Here is a 19,447-nt window from a genome sequence, read left to right as displayed (position 1 = left end):
ATTTGGGTGATGTCACCAATCCATTAGCATGTATCCTGTGACCTTTTCTTTATTGGAGACTTTCACACAGTCTGAGAAATGAGCTCACCCTCCAATTCAGATCCACAGCTGTTAAAATAACAGTTGTTCAAAATGTTGAATTATTAAGTTTAAAATTTGAGATACTTTAACTTATGAATGTCAAAAAAGAAGAAAAAAAGAGTAGCAAAAAACTGAATGAAATGTACTTTGAATTAAAATTTAAACTAGCAAATGCTGACTATGGAATATAAAAATATATGTTTGTTTTTCTAAAAAAAAAAAAAAACTTGCTGCAGGTCAAGATTTTAAAGTGACTTAAACCCTAACCCTGGGATATTTTCTCTTCTGCTTATTTTGAAGGTGGGTCTGCTCTGGTGGTTAAATAGCTGTAGTTAGCTGTAGTTCTGGTTCACTCGGTCACTTGAAACCAGGATCGCTTATATTTTCCTCAATAAAAACCATTTGTGTAACACAAATGAACACACAGTACCACTGTAACAGTTCGTCAAAACAGCAAACGTGGAAGCCCAGAAACTGATCAACTAGGAGAGGAGGTGAGGAGGAGACGCACAAAGCATTTTTCTTTCCATCCACTGAGAGGGAGTGGTGCACCGCTGATGTCTGCAGGCAGAAACTCATCTGTCATCTTCTGACTGTGTGTGCGCATGCTAGCTGCCAAACGCACGCACCTCCCTCCTCCTCCTTCTCCTCCTCCTTCTCCTCCTCCCGTATTTCCGTAATCTGTCGGAGTTGCGCGTGTGGAGAGTAGAAGACACGGTGGATTATTTCCACAGAGGAAAGAGCGCGTGGCACAGAGCCGATCCCACTGGTCGACAGAGGAGCGGAGGTCAGCAAGTGTCCCGGGCTGCAGGTGCTTCGTGCCAAACGCTTCCAGAGTCTGTCCGGGTGTCAAGAATTCTTCTCTTCGGTCCGCAAAGCAGAGGAATGACCCCGTCCAGCTGTCTGCCAGCTGCTGCTGCTGCGAACAGGACCAGATGAGGATGAGGAGGAAGGGGCTCCCTCAGCTCCACGCGCTCCGTCAAAGTTCAGCGCTTTTCTAAGATGCCACCGGCCTCTGGAGCTCGGCACGCGGTTCGGCTCGAAACTAACCCGGGATAATAAAACACGCACAAAGAGACAAGAAAACACACCAGAAAGCAGAAGTTTAGTAATTATCCGGCGGGAGGAGCCCGGGAGGGAGAGCCCGGGATCAGAGAGCGGTGCGCCGGGGAGCAGAGGCGCACCGAGACGCTCCGAGAGCCGCGCAGGGAAGACAGGTGAGCTTAGTGTGTGAGCTGAGGGAGCAGCCGAACGGTGAAGAAATTTGTTCGCAGACAGAAAACCTCTCCTAGGCGTAAAATGTGACATGTTAAACAGTTTTCTGTAATAACTGCAGGATGTGTGAGGGTGATGCTTCGTTTTAAAGTGCAGCGAGAGCATTAAACGTGTTTTTACTGGGACACATTTTGTTTGCGCGTTTAGGAGCGAAATTACTGCTGGAAACTCATTTTTGCTTCAGAATTATTCAAAGAGTTTACCGCATTGAATGAATCAAAAGCAAACGTAAAACGCACCTCTTTTTAAACTTGAATCTTTAACTAAACCCCGGAAAAACGTTATTACTTGGATTTTTTTTAAAAGCAGTAAACTCACGTTAGAATCACGCCTTCTCTTTAAATAGACAGCAGTATTATTTTTTTTAGATAAATTTGTTTTATTTCAGGTAAGTTTGGTTTTATTAAAATAGGTTTTGTTTCATTAGAAGTTCATTTTTGATCATATCACATGATCTTTATTTTTCATTACAAAAAAGTTTGACTCAAAGTCTCTTATGACCTAAAAACTGTTAAATTCACAGTTGGGTCCACATGAGTCCTGATGAAGATCATGTGATTCTGTCAGAAGATCCAGCACGTGGGAGGAAACGGCTTTGGCTCCTTGGAGGAACATTATTACAAAAAATCTGAACTTTGCTCATCTGCACCTTCAGGTCCGCGGTGATGCTGCTCGCGCGGCTCACGCTCCTGTCCGCCCTCCTCCTCCTGCTGCTGCTCACCGAGGCGGCCCTTCGCCGAGGCTCCGGCACGCAGACGGACAGCCGCAGCATGGTGGAGCTGATCGGCCGGTACCCGAGGACGAGGACGGAGACGCCCGGGGGAGTACAGCATGGGTCGCAGCACGGACTGGGTCAGTACTGATGGCGGAAACAGTGAGATAGCATCGTAATCACGCCGCAGTCTGCGGTTTCTCTTTGAACTTTATTCATCCATTCAGAGAGTCAAAAAATATGAATGGGTGCAGAAGCAAAAGGCTGCAGGGCGTCACGTCCTGTTGGGCCCCTCCTGCTGTAATTTCATTAAATCCTTTTTGATTTAGGAGGAGCGTGAACCTGTTGTGTCGCCCAAGATACCCTCTCACGGTCTAGATGGGGCTTTTTTTTTTTTTTTTAGCACAAAAAAGCTGATTCTAAACTGCTAAATTAAACTCCTGAGGTGGTTTCATTCATACTCCAGTGAATTAAAATGTGTGTCAAAGGACTGTTCGTTATCCATTTGTAAACCACAATGCTTGTCGGGCACTCACATTTATCCCATGACCCTTTTTAGGGAGCTACCCCCTATACTTGACACTTACTTTCAGAGTTTCACTCACCTCTATGTGAAGTGCTCTATAACTACTCATAACTGTCAAAATTGCTCTTCTGCACATCCTGAGACTCAACATTTGTACGAAACCGCACCCTGACGCCAGTCCAAATGTAGCAAAGTGTAACTTCAAAGTTAATAACTGAACTCAAAGCTTTCAAGTTTAGCCTACGATAATCTGCTAGTGCAGATATATCACTAAGATCCATCCATCAATTTTCTTCCAGTGATCGGGGTTCGGGTCACGGGGGGTAGCAGTTTGACTAAAGTAATATGTAGTATCTAGTATGACTAAATATTTAAATGGTGCTGTCCCTGCTAGTGAGTACCAGAAATGCAAGGAATAAAATAATTATGAATCTCCAACCTGCCATTCATCCATTCTCTTTGACCTGTCCTCATGAGGGTTGCGTGGAGGCTGAGACCGAGTCCAAACCAAAAAACCTGAGGGCACATGAGAAACAGAACAACGCCCCCCAAAAGGCGTGTGTATGTGTGTGTGTGTGCCTGAGCATCTGGCTCGGGCAGCAGATACCCGCAGACAATGGGAACGGAGGCCAGGAGTCGAAGTGGAGAATTGTTAGTCCTGGCGGCTCTGGCTCCGGAGTTTCGGGCACTGGTGGTGTGGGCAGTGCTGACTCCAGCTCGGACAGAGCAGGATCAGATGGCATAGTGCAGACCTCTGATTTGGGTGGCACATGATCAGGCGACACGGAGACCTCTGGCGGACCTCTGGCTCAGACTGCTGCCCCCAGGTCCAGGCTGGGGCTGCACAGGACACACAGCCTGTTTCTTTGACAACTGCAGCTAGTGTTCAGGCCTGGCCACTCTCTACCCTGGGAGAGAGGCAGGGAATTCTGAGCGTCGTTGAGGTGAAAAAGTTGGCTTGAGGTGACAGGTTGAATCCATGCACTCTAATTGCTGGAGGACCAAGTAAAGGCAAGGCAGCAGATGGAAAAACATGGTGTCTACGGGGACCCCCTACAGCCAGTCGAGCTCCACAGAAAATGTGTTCATACTACCTGCTCTTTCCTCACAACCATGAGGAAGAACGCGTCAGAGAACAGAGGGCAATGCAGACAATACGTACACAAAGAGGATAACGAGGGAAACAGGCCACAGGTGGGAACATAGCTGACACTAATCTGACTGATAAGACAGGAGAAGCGAAACTGAACATAATACACGTGAAGCAGGAGACTATCAAAATAAAACAGGAACTAACACACACAGTGACTCTGAGACGTGGGATAAACAGAACAAATAACCAAAGCCAGAAAGTAGAAATAAACTCAGATGCACTAGAGGACACTAAAGCAGTGACACTTAAGTCATCTCTTAAATGAACAGAAAGAATCGTGAGGCCACAACCAATTCAAAACGCTGGGTCAGACACCCAGGACCACGACAGGCGAGAGGCGGGGTGCATGCTGGACAGATTGCCAATCTGATGAGGGGCTAGGACATAGAGACTGACAACCATTCGCACTCACATTCACACCTAAGGGCAATTTTAGAATTACCTAAATAACCCAACCCCAGTAGTTACAGATAATTGTTGATTCTTGAGTGTTATCGAGTTCCTCATTACAAAAAGGCAGCACCCTCTTCTCTGAAATGAAGGTGCAAACAAGCTAAGAGCTACTCAGAGCTCTACAGACCATCATGGTGCAGCTGCGTAGTGTCACCAGTGGGCGGAGTCAACAGTACCAATAATGGGTCTGCATTTGTTTGTGCTGCTATTTGACAAGATTAGACAGGAAAGAGCCTAAAAATAATAAAATAGTCTATGACAACCACCGTCTTGAGGCTTCTCAAGCTGCATCAACAACTGAAGCAATTTACTTGTCACACATTGCTTTGAAGCTAACAAACAGTCACTTGTAGAAGTTCCAGGTTTCTGTTGCCAAGGTGATCCTCTAATGTATTTGCTACCAGGGAATATGTCAATCAACAGTGTTCTTCACTCTGATTGTTGGTCGCTACAGTCGTTCCCCTGGAAGTTGAGAAAAGTTTATCTCATCCCACCTACTTCCCATCACCAGCAGTTATTTCACCCATGGTTGCTTGAAGTCGTGGCGTGTCATTCACTTATCTGGTGATCACATTGCTCTGAATTTCTTCCAGTGCATACGCAGCGTCAGGCAGCTTTATTGATCTGTCATAGAATCACTGCAGTCTGGCTGCACACTGCTGGCTTTTTGGAGGACTGCACGTAAATATATCTGTGATATTTGTATGCTGATAATCCTCGGCTCTGCATAGTGGAAGCTTAGAATATTGGACCCCAACGCTAGACTGTAAATCCAACATAGAAAGATGATAGTTCCAGGGACTAATGTGGTTCTGTAGCGCTTTGGTCCAGATGACAAATGGTTGTATGTAAACTGTGTCAGAGCAAAGTTTAAAATACTAATTAAAGAACACTGAAAAAATATGATCGATAGTTTAAAATGAATTTCAAATACAGTCTAAATATTTGTACAGACATAGTTTATTAGGGCTTCAATTTGACTTTCCTGGAATTTTGTGACTTTACAACCGGTCAATTAGTTTGTTTTTTCCTCCCATTTACTCAACTCTTAAAATAGCTACAAGGAACATACCCAAATATAATGTATATTATCTTTTCAGATTATAAATTTCTTCTACAGGTTTGATTGCTGGGTTAGAGCCAGTCAAAAGCCAAACGTGAGGAGCATTATTGTTGTAAGAAATGTTGAGTTTGTTATTTGATTTAATTTCGATCTATTATTTATGAATTATTTATTTAGTTGGGGCTTTGAGTACCACCAAGTGAATGCCATTTAATAACATTATTTTCAGGAAAAGACAAACATCTCAACAGTGGATATCTCCAAAACTAAGCAACTGACACTAAAACAATCCTGATGGATAAATAGCATCAAGGGACTGAGAAAAAATTTGTAAATTTGTCACGTTAACAATGTCTTTGCATGGAGGACTTCTTTTATTTTTAATGGAACACTTTGAGACTAGTCTGTTTTGTAAGAGTTCTCAAGCTAAACAGATTCAGTTTATGTGAAACAAATGAAAGAAAAAGTAAAACTAGACTGAAGCATTGTCTTGTGTGATGAACGACAGAAAATCCAAATATTTCTGTTTGCGTGAACAAACCAAAAGCAATGTCACAGAGAAATCTGAGTGAGGTCCATTCGTCTCCAGCTGGTGCCGAAAAGGCAGAAATGCCTCAAGAGTGACGGCGCAATCAGTCAGACTTGCAGCCGTTGTTTGGATCAGCAAGACAAATCCCTCTTAAATCATCAGAGCATTTACAGCTGGCTCCATTAGAACTGCGAGCTGAGGCCAGACCCTTAAAGGAACTTTTGTGAGGATGATTTTAACAGAGCAGACTGCTGTCATCATTTGGTCCTCTGCACATCTGAGGAACTATCAGCCAGGGCACCTCTTAAAGGATCATTTTATCTTTTAGCATCATTTTAAGCCAATATTTCTTCATTACAAAGCTTTGTATTTAGTAGATTCAAACCACCCCTACACAAAATTTGTAGAATAACTGTTACTGAGGGTCCACTCTCATCTTATGTGTGAAAAAAGTTCAGCAGAGAAAATGTATCCAATTTTAGAAAGGACTGCATCGTGTGAACAATACATTGGGATTTAAAACAGCAGAAAGTACTTTAACCTCACAACAGGAACAGTTTAAGGCTTTAATGATGGTTACAAGCAGTGTCCACTTTTTACTTTCAGATGATGTCAGAGTCATAAGTGTAAATTATTTTGGCTTAAAGTATCTACCTTACCCTGTCAGCAGACTTCCCAATATGCTTTGTTAGTGTTAAAAAAAACGTTAGAAAATCAACATGGTGAAACAACATTGCATGCATAGATCAAACACCACAAAAACTGCCTGGAAGCAACTCAAGAAACATGTCAACAAGCGTAAAAAAATTCCCAGATTCATTCAATCACCTGCGGGTTGCACTAAAACAAGCCTGACCCAACACTACCAGCGCCCCCATGCCAGACTGGCAGCTTAGGAGGGGGGTGACCATGTTGTAGCTGATCCATCCAATGACTGATCCTTTTCCACAGTTCCACTCAGCTTTTGAGAGTTTAATTTGAAAATGATTCATAATTCACAGCTGGAAAACAACATAAAATGTTATACTCTCTAAAAAGCAGGCAAAGGGGTCCAGCAGTAAAACAGTGCAGATTAATAAAAAGAGCTTCTTGTTTGAATCAGCCTCAGAGCTGTGTTCACATTTAACTTTTAGCCTCTGGGATTTTATTCTCCAACAGACATTTGGACTATTGTTTACTCTATTTAATCCTTTTTCTCCCCATGTCGTCCAGGTACTGGAATGGGCCTTATGTTTTATTAGAATGTGACCCGCTGCCATTTATCTTGAAATTTGTCAAGCGTGACAACACAGGACTTTTACTTTTTTAGCCATTATGTTGTTACTTTTGCTTAAACTCTTAATCCTTTCCACCCTGTGAGACTGTGAACAAGCTGGATTAGATGTATGCACCGCTTGAGTTGCAGTGCAGTTGAGTTCTTTTCATAAAGGCTCAGTGTCACTGATTTATTGTTATTACACTGTTATCCAGTCTGATCTTGTGATGGAAGCAAAGAGATTTGCTTGTACTAATAAATCTCATGAATGTTGAACAAGATTGTTCAACTTCTAGTTCCAGCTTGTGAATTTGGGAATTTTTTTTGCTAACAGAAATTCCTCAAGCTCACTTAAGGCTTTAAAGGTGTTATTAGCAGACCCATGAGGTTTTAATAGCCATCTGTATAACAGTGAAACAGGTGCTGCTGCAAATGATTTCAGGACTCTATGCTATCTTATGGCTTTCTGTACAATGTTTTGGATAAAAGTGTTAAAAATAAGTCTTTTAATGTCAAAGATTGAGTCCTTCTATCTATCATAGAGATCCTGGACCTCCAACTGTTGTAGGAGACCAAATTTATGGGGGGTTTTGGTCATCTAAATTCCTAATAACGATAAATATATTTGCTCCTATTTTTATTTTGTTTAAATCCCAGAGCGTTTAACTTCATAAATTGCCAAAGAACAGAAATATGACAGAATAAATGACTTCAGGCCTGTCTGTGGGGTTTCCACATCAGTGTGACCTCCATTTATTCAGCAAAGAAAACTAGTGAGACACGTTTGACCTTTTCAGTGTCTGTTGAGAAAAGAGGGTAACTCTGCAGCTGAACTTGTAAGTTCCTTGTGTTTAAAACAACAGTCTTGCTGATGTATCAGCAAGGTCATGTCACAAGTTTGGCCTTCAGGAGTTTTTACATCTGTTTCATATTTCTGTGATTTTTTTTATGGTTGAGTCAGATGAGAATGTGAAGCCTCCCAGTTTCTTCCACTGTGTTTTGAACAAAAATAATAAAGGTTCAGTGTCACTGATTTATTGTTATTACACTGTTATCCAGTCTGATCTTGTGATGGAAGCAAAGAGATTCTCTCCTTCTAACTCACTCAAAAAGGTGGAAATCTTATTTGTGATGATCCATATGTTTAAGCTGGCAAAGACCTTTCCTGCATCTCTCCCCATTTATCGAGGCTTTGGTAGGAACCGTCTTGTGGCCCCCTGTGGCTAGTTGCTGATCTATATTTCTTTAAACTCTGTTGTCTCACAGCAAGAAGTTCCTGAGTTTGACTCCACAGTGTGGTATCTTATTATTACCAGTATTATTTACACATTTCATATAATTATTTGCCATTTCACACTATCATAAAAATGAGTCTATATGCCGATGACATTTTGGTATATGTAACCAACCGTCCTTCCATCTCCCTCCAGTCAGGTCACAGTCTGATTTTCAACTCTGGCAATGCTTCCGGATATTCCATTACCAAATTCTTTCTCTAAACTCTTTGGATTGGGATACTCAACCCATTAATACATCGGAATCCAGGCTTAAACAAAGTCCAATGAAACTGTATATTTAAACTCTGTTTGCATGACTCTTGTTAATCCATCATTAGGTTCCTTCTTCTCCCTTAGTTTAACACTCTATATATATTTTACAATACAAAGTCAAAAGGCCCTCAGTTAAAATAACTATGGTCCAAAAGCCCAAACAAACAATATCTAAAAATGTTCCTACTACTTTGGTGCCTGGGAGGCTCATTATATTCAACAGATCATCTGTAAAGGTGTCAAGATAACTCTGTTCACACCCACAGCTGCTTCAGATTTAACATCATGAATACCACTGTCACTGCCTGGTGGAGTCTATCTCCTTCTACTTCCACTCCTCTCTGACATTAGTAATACATCAACTTTTCTGCATGGACACAGAGGAGTAAGCAGCCTAAGGCACCTTCTTTTTCAGTGGCAGCTTTCTCAACAAAAACCCAACATAGAACCCCACCTCTGCCACAACCACTGTATAATTGGAATAAGAAAGATAAACAGATTTACAAACTCTTTCTTTCACCTCAACCTCAATACTACTTCAATAACAATAGATGACTGGATTTGAAATTTGAATGTACATCAAACACAAACCAGCTGACATATAAAACTGATCTTAAACCTGTCTAACCTAAATTGTCCTCTATGCCTCAGTCTTTCTTTTAATTGATGTGATTTCACTTACAATCTCACATCTCCAAACTTTCATGTTAACAGAACTATGGGCAATAAACTGTATTATTTATCAGTAATATCAGTATTATTGTTACTTTCATAATCCTTCATAAATCTGCTTTAAGTCAAAGAGGAAAGATGATCCCTATTAGTGCAAAAATTGCCTGAGAATAGTTGTATTTTTTAGTTTCTTTCAGGATCCAGCGATAACGTCCTGTGCATCCACTGCAAAGAGCTACTCATATATAATTTTTCTTGGTTTGACATGTATATACTCTCAAATATACGCTCAAATTCTGCATAACGAAAATGACACAACTATTTGTTGAAGATGCCATTTTGAATGAAAGTAGTACAGGTAAGATTCAACTAGTATTGCTACTGTGGGTAAAGGGGAAGGAAACAGTAGCAGTGTCGTATTGTTTAGGTATTTAATCTATATCCATGTATTGCATTTTAAAATGGGATTTTAGTAGATGTATACACTATGGTCAACTGGAATTCCTCTAAAGTTAATGTCTGATACAACACGACTTAAAGATAATGAACATAATGAACTTTGAGTGTCATGTGAATACTGTCTATAGAAAAGCTCACCAGTGCATGCACGTTTATCAAAATCTTTATGGGGGATTTTTGTGTTGATGGCTTTTATGAGAACAATTGTTCTTACATTCTCATTTTTTCTGATGATACAAGTTACTGAACATAAAAAACAAAAATAGACTGAAAAGTATAGTCAAAGTTTGCAGCAAAATTTCAGGTATTACCTTGAACTTCCTTATATGAGATGAGGACTTTGAAGAAGGCCCACTCACCCAATACTGATGCACACCTTATCAAAGGCTCAGTCGTACAACCTCCTTGAAACCACAGGTCTGTCTATTCCCCTGTTGGTTGGAGAATGGTTGTTGGCTGTCCACAAGTGAAACTGTACTTTGTAGTACTTTGAAGGCGTGCAGGTTCAGTTTTTGTCTTTTGTCATTTTCACAGTTTCAGGACCTCTTCAGTATAAGTAGTTGACAAGTGTGTGCAGACAATCTTTGTCTTCCATGCAAACTGCGAGCAACACCGGTAACCTGCCAGTGATCAAAGCAATTGCAAGACGTTTACTGTGTGATACATTATACGTCTTTGTAACCAATTTCACCAAGTGACTGCCCGGCAACCACTCAACAGCCGGTTAGAGAAAAGATTTTTTTTTCCCCCAAAAGTGATGGTTCCTAGGGGATCGCTGACTGATCTCCGGGCGTGTGGGTATGGTATATTTATTGGTTATTCATAACCATTTCCTTCATAGTTGTCTGATTTCTGTACAACCAAATGCGCTTAGAGGATAAAAAAGGCCTCCTTGACAATTTTACACCCTTGTAGTAAGTACAGCACTGTGAACATTTGGGCCCATTCCCACTTGGTCTAAATATGTTATGTGTCTGGAAAAAACATATAAAATCAAATTGTGGCATAAACAGACTCCAGTATTTGTCTATACCATTATATACTGCTGCTGTTATAGTGACTGCAGTGTTGTTCTGTTATCATAGATTTTTATTTGTTTTTCAGAGGCTCATCCCAAAGACCCACACAGCAAGCAAAATTTCATCATACACCTGACAGGTATGAAAACCATAAGACCACAGGTGTTTGGAGAGTTATACAATGTCATTTGGCATCCTCTTGATGAATGAGGTGAGGCCTCCGCTGGAAAAGACACAATGTGGAGCAGGTTTAGACGCATCGTCATTGCTCCTAAACCTGCTTATATCGCTTAGCATTAATGATGCCTTCACAGTGACTCCTGACATGTGCACTAATATTTGTTTTTAATTCAGTGCTGACATTCAGCCTCTCACTCAGCCTCTGTAGGATTTACTTTTTATATCCAGTAATGCTACAAATAACCTTTTCAGTTTAGTATTAAAACACTTTTTACTCATATTCTAACTCTTTTAAAAACGATGCTGCATCACATTTTAAAATTAAATGACATTAATATATATATATATATATATATATATATATATATATATATATATATATATATATATATATATATATTTGTGTGTTTATTTAAATGAGAGATTTAAAAGATTTCTCATTTAAATATAGGCTTTCACTGATTTGCAGATCGCTGTATTCTCTTTAATTACAAATTATTGCATTCTGATTCCCAACTTTTTTTGTTTTTGAAACAGCATTGAACAGAAAAGTGTTTGTGGGCTACAGTACTTTATCAAATAAAGTCCAAATTTTGGTAGCTCAAAGTTTATTGGATGCTTGGCTGCCAAATCTTTCATTTGCAGCCAGAACTAGTTGTGGTTACAAGACCACCAACACTGCCTTTCTTAAAGGACTCATAGCTCTTTCTACAAACAAAGCTCATCATTGTGTTGACTTTTTATGCCTGACTTACCACTTTTCTTTCTCTCCTCAGGTCCTCTATACTTCAGCCCAAAGTGCCGAAAACAGTTCCACCGACTGTACCACAAAACCAGGGACTGCACAGAGCCAGCCTGTGAGTCTTTTAATTATCTTATCCTGAAAAAAATGAAAGCTGAAGTAGTGGAATTACTTGCACTAGCTTCTTAAAAGTTAATATTTCTATATGTTTTTGTATGTAGGCTTAAAATCTGCTTAACCGACAAGAATTAACCAGTAGTAACAGAAAATATTTGTTCATTTCACCCTCTCATTTCTCTGGCAAAATTTTACAGAAAGAAAAAACAAACAGGTTTCCGAAGTAGACTGAGGAATGTACGAGTATCCAGGACTGAATATTTGGGGAAAAGGAAAATATGTCAAATATGTAAATAAATTCAAGAAATATCTTAGAAGTTATGTCTGGATCCTGTCATATTTTGCTTCAAAGCATATTTCCTGTTGCAGAAAAGTAGGATTGGATTGAAAGAGCAAATCCTCCACCAAGGTCAATGTCCTTTTTCCCCACGTTAAAGGAAAATGATTCAGTAGCAAAATAAAATAGATTCTTCCTTTGGTCATGCTTTGCTTCTCTGCCAAGTTTCTTGAAATTTAGCGCCTGTTTTTAACACACACACACACACAAAATGTTGGTTTTTCCTCCTTATGAAGACTCGTGCTTTTATGAGGCATTCTCAGCCCACAGAACTTTAAAGATGAAGTCTAAAACAGTCTGAACGCTCAAAAAGACCTGTAGAGTAGTGATGTAGGCAAAAACAACGTCTCATCTTTAAACAGGAATTCATCCACACAAAGGCACCGAATGATCTGAGAGTCATACCAATGATTGCTGGTTAGATTCCTTCTTGTTAGTGTGTGTGTGTCACAGTGATGTGTTGCTGCAGGAGTTTGTTGAGATTGAAAAAACAGGATAAGACGTGTTTTAACACACAACCACACTGTGTTACACTGTTATCAGTGTAATCATGTCAGAACAGCATCAGCTCATATGATATTAAATCATGCATGTAGCTTTTTGTTTTTCTTGGAGAGAGTGAGTGTATGTGTGGATAGAAATATGTGTGCCCAAGCAAGTTTGTGTAGATCTGCCTTTGTGAGGACCGCTGTGAAATTTAAGGCTCGTGATTGAGCCTGATTTATTAATTGTGAGGACACTCAGACATGTAGCGTACATCCATAATAATTCTCATTTAATACCCACATTGATTAGAATATTCTCTTTTTCTTATTGCCCTGAACCATTAGATGAATCATTAGTCATACACTTTATTTGTACAGGTGCACTTTTCCCACTTTCATTTGATGCCTACCTGGAACTTTTTGTTGTTTTACAATAAAGTTTAAACCAGTGAGCTGTAGTAGCCGGAATCTCCTTGGATTAAAGTATCTAAACAAAGGTTTTCACAGAGATACAGCTAAAAATGTGAATGTGTTTGTGTGTGTATGCATTTGTGTGGAGGCAGTGGCAGGCATGTTAAAGGTGAACGCTACAGGAGCTGTGGAGGTTCAAACTTGTTCAGAGGCTGTTTACACAGTAAATCCGTCGGTTTATTGGCTGGATGTTTGTCAGACGACAGAGAAGAAAAAATGTTTATCTAAGTTCAAGTTTCTTATCTCATTCACATCTGAAGTTGATGTCATTGTGAATTCATGGTGGTGACTTTGGAAATTAGCTTTATTGCAGCATCTATACAAACAGTGCAACCAAGAAGGTGCCCATACTTTAGTTATGGGCACCGTCTTGGTTACAGAGGTTACAGAAGAATTTTTTGTGTTCCCTAAAATATTGAGTTTTTGACCTGGTTTGTTCAAGAGGGAAAGTTTATGTCTTCTCGTTGCAGACTTTCAAGGTTAACAAGCAGATGCATTACTAGGACAATCAAAGGATGTATGGGGAGAGTTTTGTACTGAACTAAACACAATTAAATACATCAGAGGTTACACCTTGATAGTCCTACATTTATGTATAATAATATATAATATAGTAGATTGCTTTCAAGACAGTAGTTTATTTACTACCCAAACTTTTTGTGTCACTGCTTTGTAATTATGTCTATAAATAAAATGTTTGAACAAGCACATACAAACTCACATTTAAGTTAAATCAATTAGGAAATTAGTCATGTGTGGAAAACCATTCATTTTTAAAAGGGCAGTATTCTCACAGAGTATTTAAGCACTTTTGTTCATGACAAGTCCAAGTAGAACAAGTTTTTCACTTTATTAATAGTTACATTTTGGTGATGTATGATCAATTACCGCTATCCCCAGGATTAGACAGATCGGATGGCTTCTAGCTAACAGTTCCTCTTGTTACCAGTCTTCTCGCTCAGCTAGGCTAAACATCTCGTGACACTGCAGCTGCAGGTCGTGTTTGGTTTTGGAAATTTAGTAAATTGATTTTTTCAAGCAGCAGTTAAACACAGTGTGTTGTTTTGCTTCTCTGCAGACTATAAAAGATGTGCTCGTCTCCTGATTCAACTGGCCAAGAGCCCTCGCTGTTCAGAGAGATAAACAGACAAATGGTAAGACCAACAACTGCGTAGATTTTTTAACTTTTATGGCTATTCATACTACACCAAAGTAATCAACTAACAGAAAAGCAATTAAATAACAGGAAAATTTGTTACTTCTGGGTTTTTTCTTTACCTCTGTCACGATTGTGCTCATGATGTGATCTCTGTAGGATTAAGTTTTTATGATCAAAGTATAACTTTAGCTATGGCAAAGCAGCAGCCTTCCACTTCTAATCTTATTTTCCTTTGCTTGAACACCTGCCTTGAAGTAACTTTCTAATTAAAAAGGGCTTCACTTTCTTTTTGCATACTGGACTATTGTCATTAATGACATTTTGATCTATAGTTGACTTAGATGAAGGTCAGATCTCATTTGATCAGGAAATAAAGCGTTCATAAACTTTTTTTTCTTGCAGCTATGCCTCATGATAAATGTTTAAATTGTCAATACTCCTTTTCTTACATTTCGATCTGAACCCCAAAGGCAGGAAATAGCAGTTAGAGGAAATATATACAGGTCAAAGTTTAAAGCTGGTAGAAGCAGTAAAGAAGAGATGTTATTGATGAACCGTTAGGTTAAAGTCTGATGACAGAAACCTACCAGGGAAGCTGATCGTTCCCAAGGCTAAAGAAAGAGAAAATGTTTGTTGTTTGTTGATGCACTCAAGAAGACAGACTAAAACGCAGTATTAACAGCATTATGTGAAATCACTAAGGGTGCAAAGCACCGGGCAAGCTTCCAGTGAGCAGCCATTTCAGTGCAGACCACAAGACCACAGAAGAAGAACATAAACAGCCCCAACACAATGTGACCATTGTTAGGCTTATATCTAGCACCCAAATAACTACAGAGATAAGTTCAGACAGAGTTTAACACAAAATGACCCTGAGACTAGCAGAAGTCTGTAGAATATGAGGAATCAAGAGAACCTAAAAAATCGTTAAGAAGCCTTAAAATAAGAGAACTTTGATCAGATGGTAATATTTCAGAGCCCTGAGAGCTATAGAACTGGTAAATATGGATAAGACAAAATGTAAAGTATTAAAAACAGAGACAATCAAGGAAAACATGACAAGAAGTTGTTTAAAAATAGATTTCAATTAAACAACCACATGTTAATGGCGTTGTGACTACAAGTTGGAAATCATTACTGTATAGACAGTAGAACTTATAGCACAGACCTGCATACTGGTTACACTTGCTGACGATCAGTTAGTGAGGTTCTATTTAGCTAATTTGATGACTTAGCAAGGGCTAGATTTTTTAATTATGTCCTTTTATGTAAAACGTTAGAACTGACGGAGGCCAATTAGAATCAAAAAGGATAATAAGTTTTAAAGCAGTCCTTTGAAACCATCATCTATGGTAACCATGTAAGTAGTCAGGCATAAGACCTTAGGGAATCATCTAAACAAGAATTTAGTGACCAGTATTGAGATCCAGTGTATCTTTGTATTGATTGTAGAACATTAAAGTAAGACAGATATCATTGCAAGGCTTTATGGTGACGGGACCAGATGGAAACCATTTGTCTCCAGTGCTGATACTTAAGGTAAATGAACAGGTACTCATTTAGCACTTTTCTACTCTTCCTGAGCAATCAAATTTATTAAGTTATTCATTCAAAAAATCATACTTAATATCACACTATTCAAATATTTCATTAGGCCCAATCTTTATGGCTCTCTCCTTTCAATGGCAGCAGTGCCTTAGGCAGTGAGACTTTTATATCAGCTGATGCCAAATAGCTCATGGTGATTTGTTAACACACCAACAGTGTTGGTTCTAACAAATGGAAAAGCTTAACAATCTGTACCACTCAGGAAAAAGTGAGCTACTGGTAGTGTTGATTAATTTTCAGAATCAAATGTTCCTTTTGAAAAAAATATTAATTTGTCTTAACAAAATTAAAATATTCATTGACAGGCATATTTTTCACTAATGGATCATTTTTAATGCGGAAGTAGCGGATGCATTATTTCAGATGGTCAGCAGGGGGCAGCAACTCTGGTTGCAAAAGTACTGTTATTGTTTAGAAGTCTATGAGAAAATAAGCCAATGACTCCCTTGGCTTATTGATCTCCTATATGGTAGAACCAGTCTGTAAAGCCTGTAGGTGCACCCTACAATAATACCTGTAAAGCCCAGTGTCAGAAAGGGCCTGTAGAACCTGTTAAATGTGACGTTTTCAGACTTTTCTCATAAAATTGTTATAGTTTTGAGTAAGTAGAATCTGCTAAGTTTAATATCTACATCTAATAAAATCAAGCAGAACCTGTAAAACTTGAATTAAAAAATCTTTTGTAACGTGTGGAACCTGTATAACCAGTAAGATATTATTTGGAGCCTGTACGACCTGTACTTGTACTATAGACCACACAGAACCACAAGTTCTACAGAGCCTGTCTAACTGACTCATACTAAAAACTAAAAGCCTGGATATTTTTTCCCCCTTTGTTTAATTTATAAAGTCAATATAGTACAGTTACTTGAACATGTAGCAACCGTGAGCCCCTGAAAAACAATTTGCAGTACTGTGATGGACCGAGCAGCGAAGGAAACTTAGGCACAGGTTAAAGTCCAAAAAAATGATTTTTATTTAATCCAAAAACATAATTGGTTAAATCATGCAAAAAGAATCAAAATCTTGGGCCCATAAAAGAGGTCAAAATAACAGAACTCAAAGTTAACAAACCATACTGATAACTCAAACAAACTGACCTCACTTAACGAGACAAAGGGGAAACTTAAATAGTGGCTGATCAGCCCACAAAAACACAGAGGGGTAAAACACACAAAACCTAACTGGAACTAACATAATGAACTCCAATTCCCCCCCCCCATGGCCCCGAGTTATGGAATGAGCTAATTTGCAGTCTTCCATCAAAGCCCCCTCCACCCCTTTTCCACCTCTTGGGTCCTCAATCAAGGGACTGGAGCAGCTGCAACTACGGTAACTCAGAAAACAAAGATTAAATCATACATAACAGTGTAAACTAAAATGTGCGCACTTCTTATAGAATGCACTGTTATGTGGACATGTGAATTAATTCTAAACCAAAACCAGTTATTTATTGTCCTGTAAATTAAGTCCTATTTAAAGACAAATGTGAATGCAATATATAAGCCTCTACACTAACATGGTGGATATTACCACTGTGTGGCTGTACATGCAGCCATCACAAGTACCTTTTATCTGTGCTTATTCTGAATCCTCTTCTTCAGTCTTCATCTTAGCAAAGGTTTTTTCTACATGTTCGTGTCTTTCTTCCACAGGCTCTGGACATGAAGTTTTGGCATACCAGGGTGCAGCAAGAAGGTTCATCCTCTCTGTTGACCAGCAGCAGGAAAAGTTATAAACAAACCTCTGAAAATCTGCTGGAGCCAGTGAGCTCAGCCGACTTGATCCACAATTGGAAATCAAAATGATTGTTTTCTATTTTATTCTATTCACCTGTTTATCTCCAACAACCATTCACCTTGTATACACACTACAAACAGGTGTAAATTTTCTATGACAGGATTTTTGGACTTTTTCGAGCAAAAACTTGAGTTTTGTTCAACTTTGTGTAGACTCATCTCGGCATTAGTCGAATCATTTTTGCCTTTTTTACCTCTACTCTGTTCTTTGGTCGATTCCTGCTGTACTGGACAACCTCAGACACTCTACTGGTTTATAACAGAGCTATTTGGACATGGAACTGAGAGACAAAACTTACCTGGGACAAAATGTCTTTTTTTGGACAAAGGGCCAAGGTTTGACCTTCTATTTGAAGACGCAGGGGGAAACAAAATGGACTAAACCTCTGAGTGGATGCTGAATGTGTTTTATGTGACATCATACATAATAATTACTTATAATTAAAGTAATAATATTCCATATATTTATATTGTTAAAGCTGCAGCCCAGTGTGCAATATGTAAATACAGAAAAAGGATTAAAGATAATCATTTGATATATATCCATGCTCGTGTGAGATTTCATTTTTGATTCATTTTTTGTTTTTGAATCTGTAAAGTCCATCTTTTTATTCTTAGGGGGAAAAAAGATGAATGAAGAGTTTCATAAAATGCTGGTAGCCTATATTAAATAGAAAATAAAAATAATGCAATTTTTAAAACAAATTTTCACCTATAGACCCGATGGCCATGAATACTATTACACTACCATTAAATTAAGTTTGGTTAGTGTCCAGTATTTTGTGAGGGTGACTTAGTTGACACACCCCTTAAACCCCCTGGATCCTGGACAGCAGCAATGGAGTGGTAGGTCATGAAATTAGTTCCCATTTTTAAAAAAGGGGAACTAGAGAGTTGGAGCATGTGCGTCAATTATTGGAGTATCACCCTGCTCAGCTTCCCCAGGAGAGTTTATTTCATGTTGTTGGGGAAAGATGAATTCTTGAACTTTGTGTTCAGGCGGTACAATGTGGAATCCATCCTGGCCATGGGACAGTGGACCAGATGTTCAGCCATGCACAACATCTGGAGGGATCATGGGAATTTGACCATACAATCTGCATGAACTTGTGGCATTGGAGAAGGCTTACAATTGGTTTGCAAGGGGACACCTATAGGGTGTACTGCAGGAGTGTGGGGTCTTGCGTCCATTGTCATTATACAGGGTGGTCCGTTTATATGGATACACTGTAATAACATGGGAATGGTTGGTGATATTAAAGTCCTGTTTGTTGCACATTAGTATATGTGAGGGGGCAAACTCCTCAAGATGGGTGGTGACCATGGTGGCCATTTAGAAGTCGGCCATCTTGGATACAACTTTTGTTTTTTCAATAGGAAGAGGGCCATGTGACACATCAAACTTATTGGTAATGTCACAAGAAAAACAATGGTGTGCTTGGTTTCAACGTAACTTTATTCTTTCATGAGTTATTTACAAGTTTCTCTTTGTTCACAGCCATTGACATGTCGAAGAGGTTAACACATGAGGAGCAGATCGAAATTGTGTTGATATCTAGTGAACGCAGTAACCGGGTCATTGCAGCAGATTTCAATGCAAGACACCCTACGAGACCACCCATCTCCCATGCTACAGTTAGCAAACTGCTTGCTAAGTTTTGTGAAACTGGTTCAGTGTTGGATTTGCCAAAATGTGGACGCAAGAAAACTGTCACTAATGAAGAAACATCAGTGGCTGTCCTAGCTTCATTCAGCAAGAGCCCACAGCGTAGCACTCGCCGCATGTCACTGGAGAGTGGCAT

General features: G+C 39.3%; 1 protein-coding gene across 2 annotated transcripts; it reads left to right on the top strand.

The window, feature by feature from the left end:
* Positions 1-769: 769 nt before the first annotated feature.
* alkal2b (ALK and LTK ligand 2b) lies at positions 770-18,185 on the top strand. Of its 2 annotated transcripts, XM_084920773.1 has the most exons (6): positions 770-1,298; positions 2,012-2,208; positions 10,833-10,886; positions 11,704-11,784; positions 14,158-14,233; positions 17,502-18,185. In XM_084920773.1, exons 2-5 carry the CDS (start codon positions 2,022-2,024, stop codon positions 14,220-14,222), a joined length of 387 nt encoding a protein of 128 aa, XP_084776899.1. In that variant the 5' UTR covers positions 770-1,298; positions 2,012-2,021; the 3' UTR covers positions 14,223-14,233; positions 17,502-18,185. The 2 variants fall into 2 exon arrangements, with proteins under 2 accessions (XP_084776899.1, XP_084776900.1); XM_084920774.1 differs by lacking the exon at positions 770-1,298 and having other exon boundaries at positions 1,950-2,208.
* Positions 18,186-19,447: the final 1,262 nt, after the last annotated feature.

Source organism: Perissodus microlepis, chromosome 23 (assembly GCF_051167445.1).
Source record: "Perissodus microlepis isolate ML-2025 ecotype Zambia chromosome 23, ASM5116744v1, whole genome shotgun sequence".
In the NCBI taxonomy this organism is placed as follows: domain Eukaryota; kingdom Metazoa; phylum Chordata; class Actinopteri; order Cichliformes; family Cichlidae; genus Perissodus; species Perissodus microlepis.
Note: the sequence above shows the minus strand (reverse complement) of the source record. Positions and strands in the feature narration are given on the sequence as shown.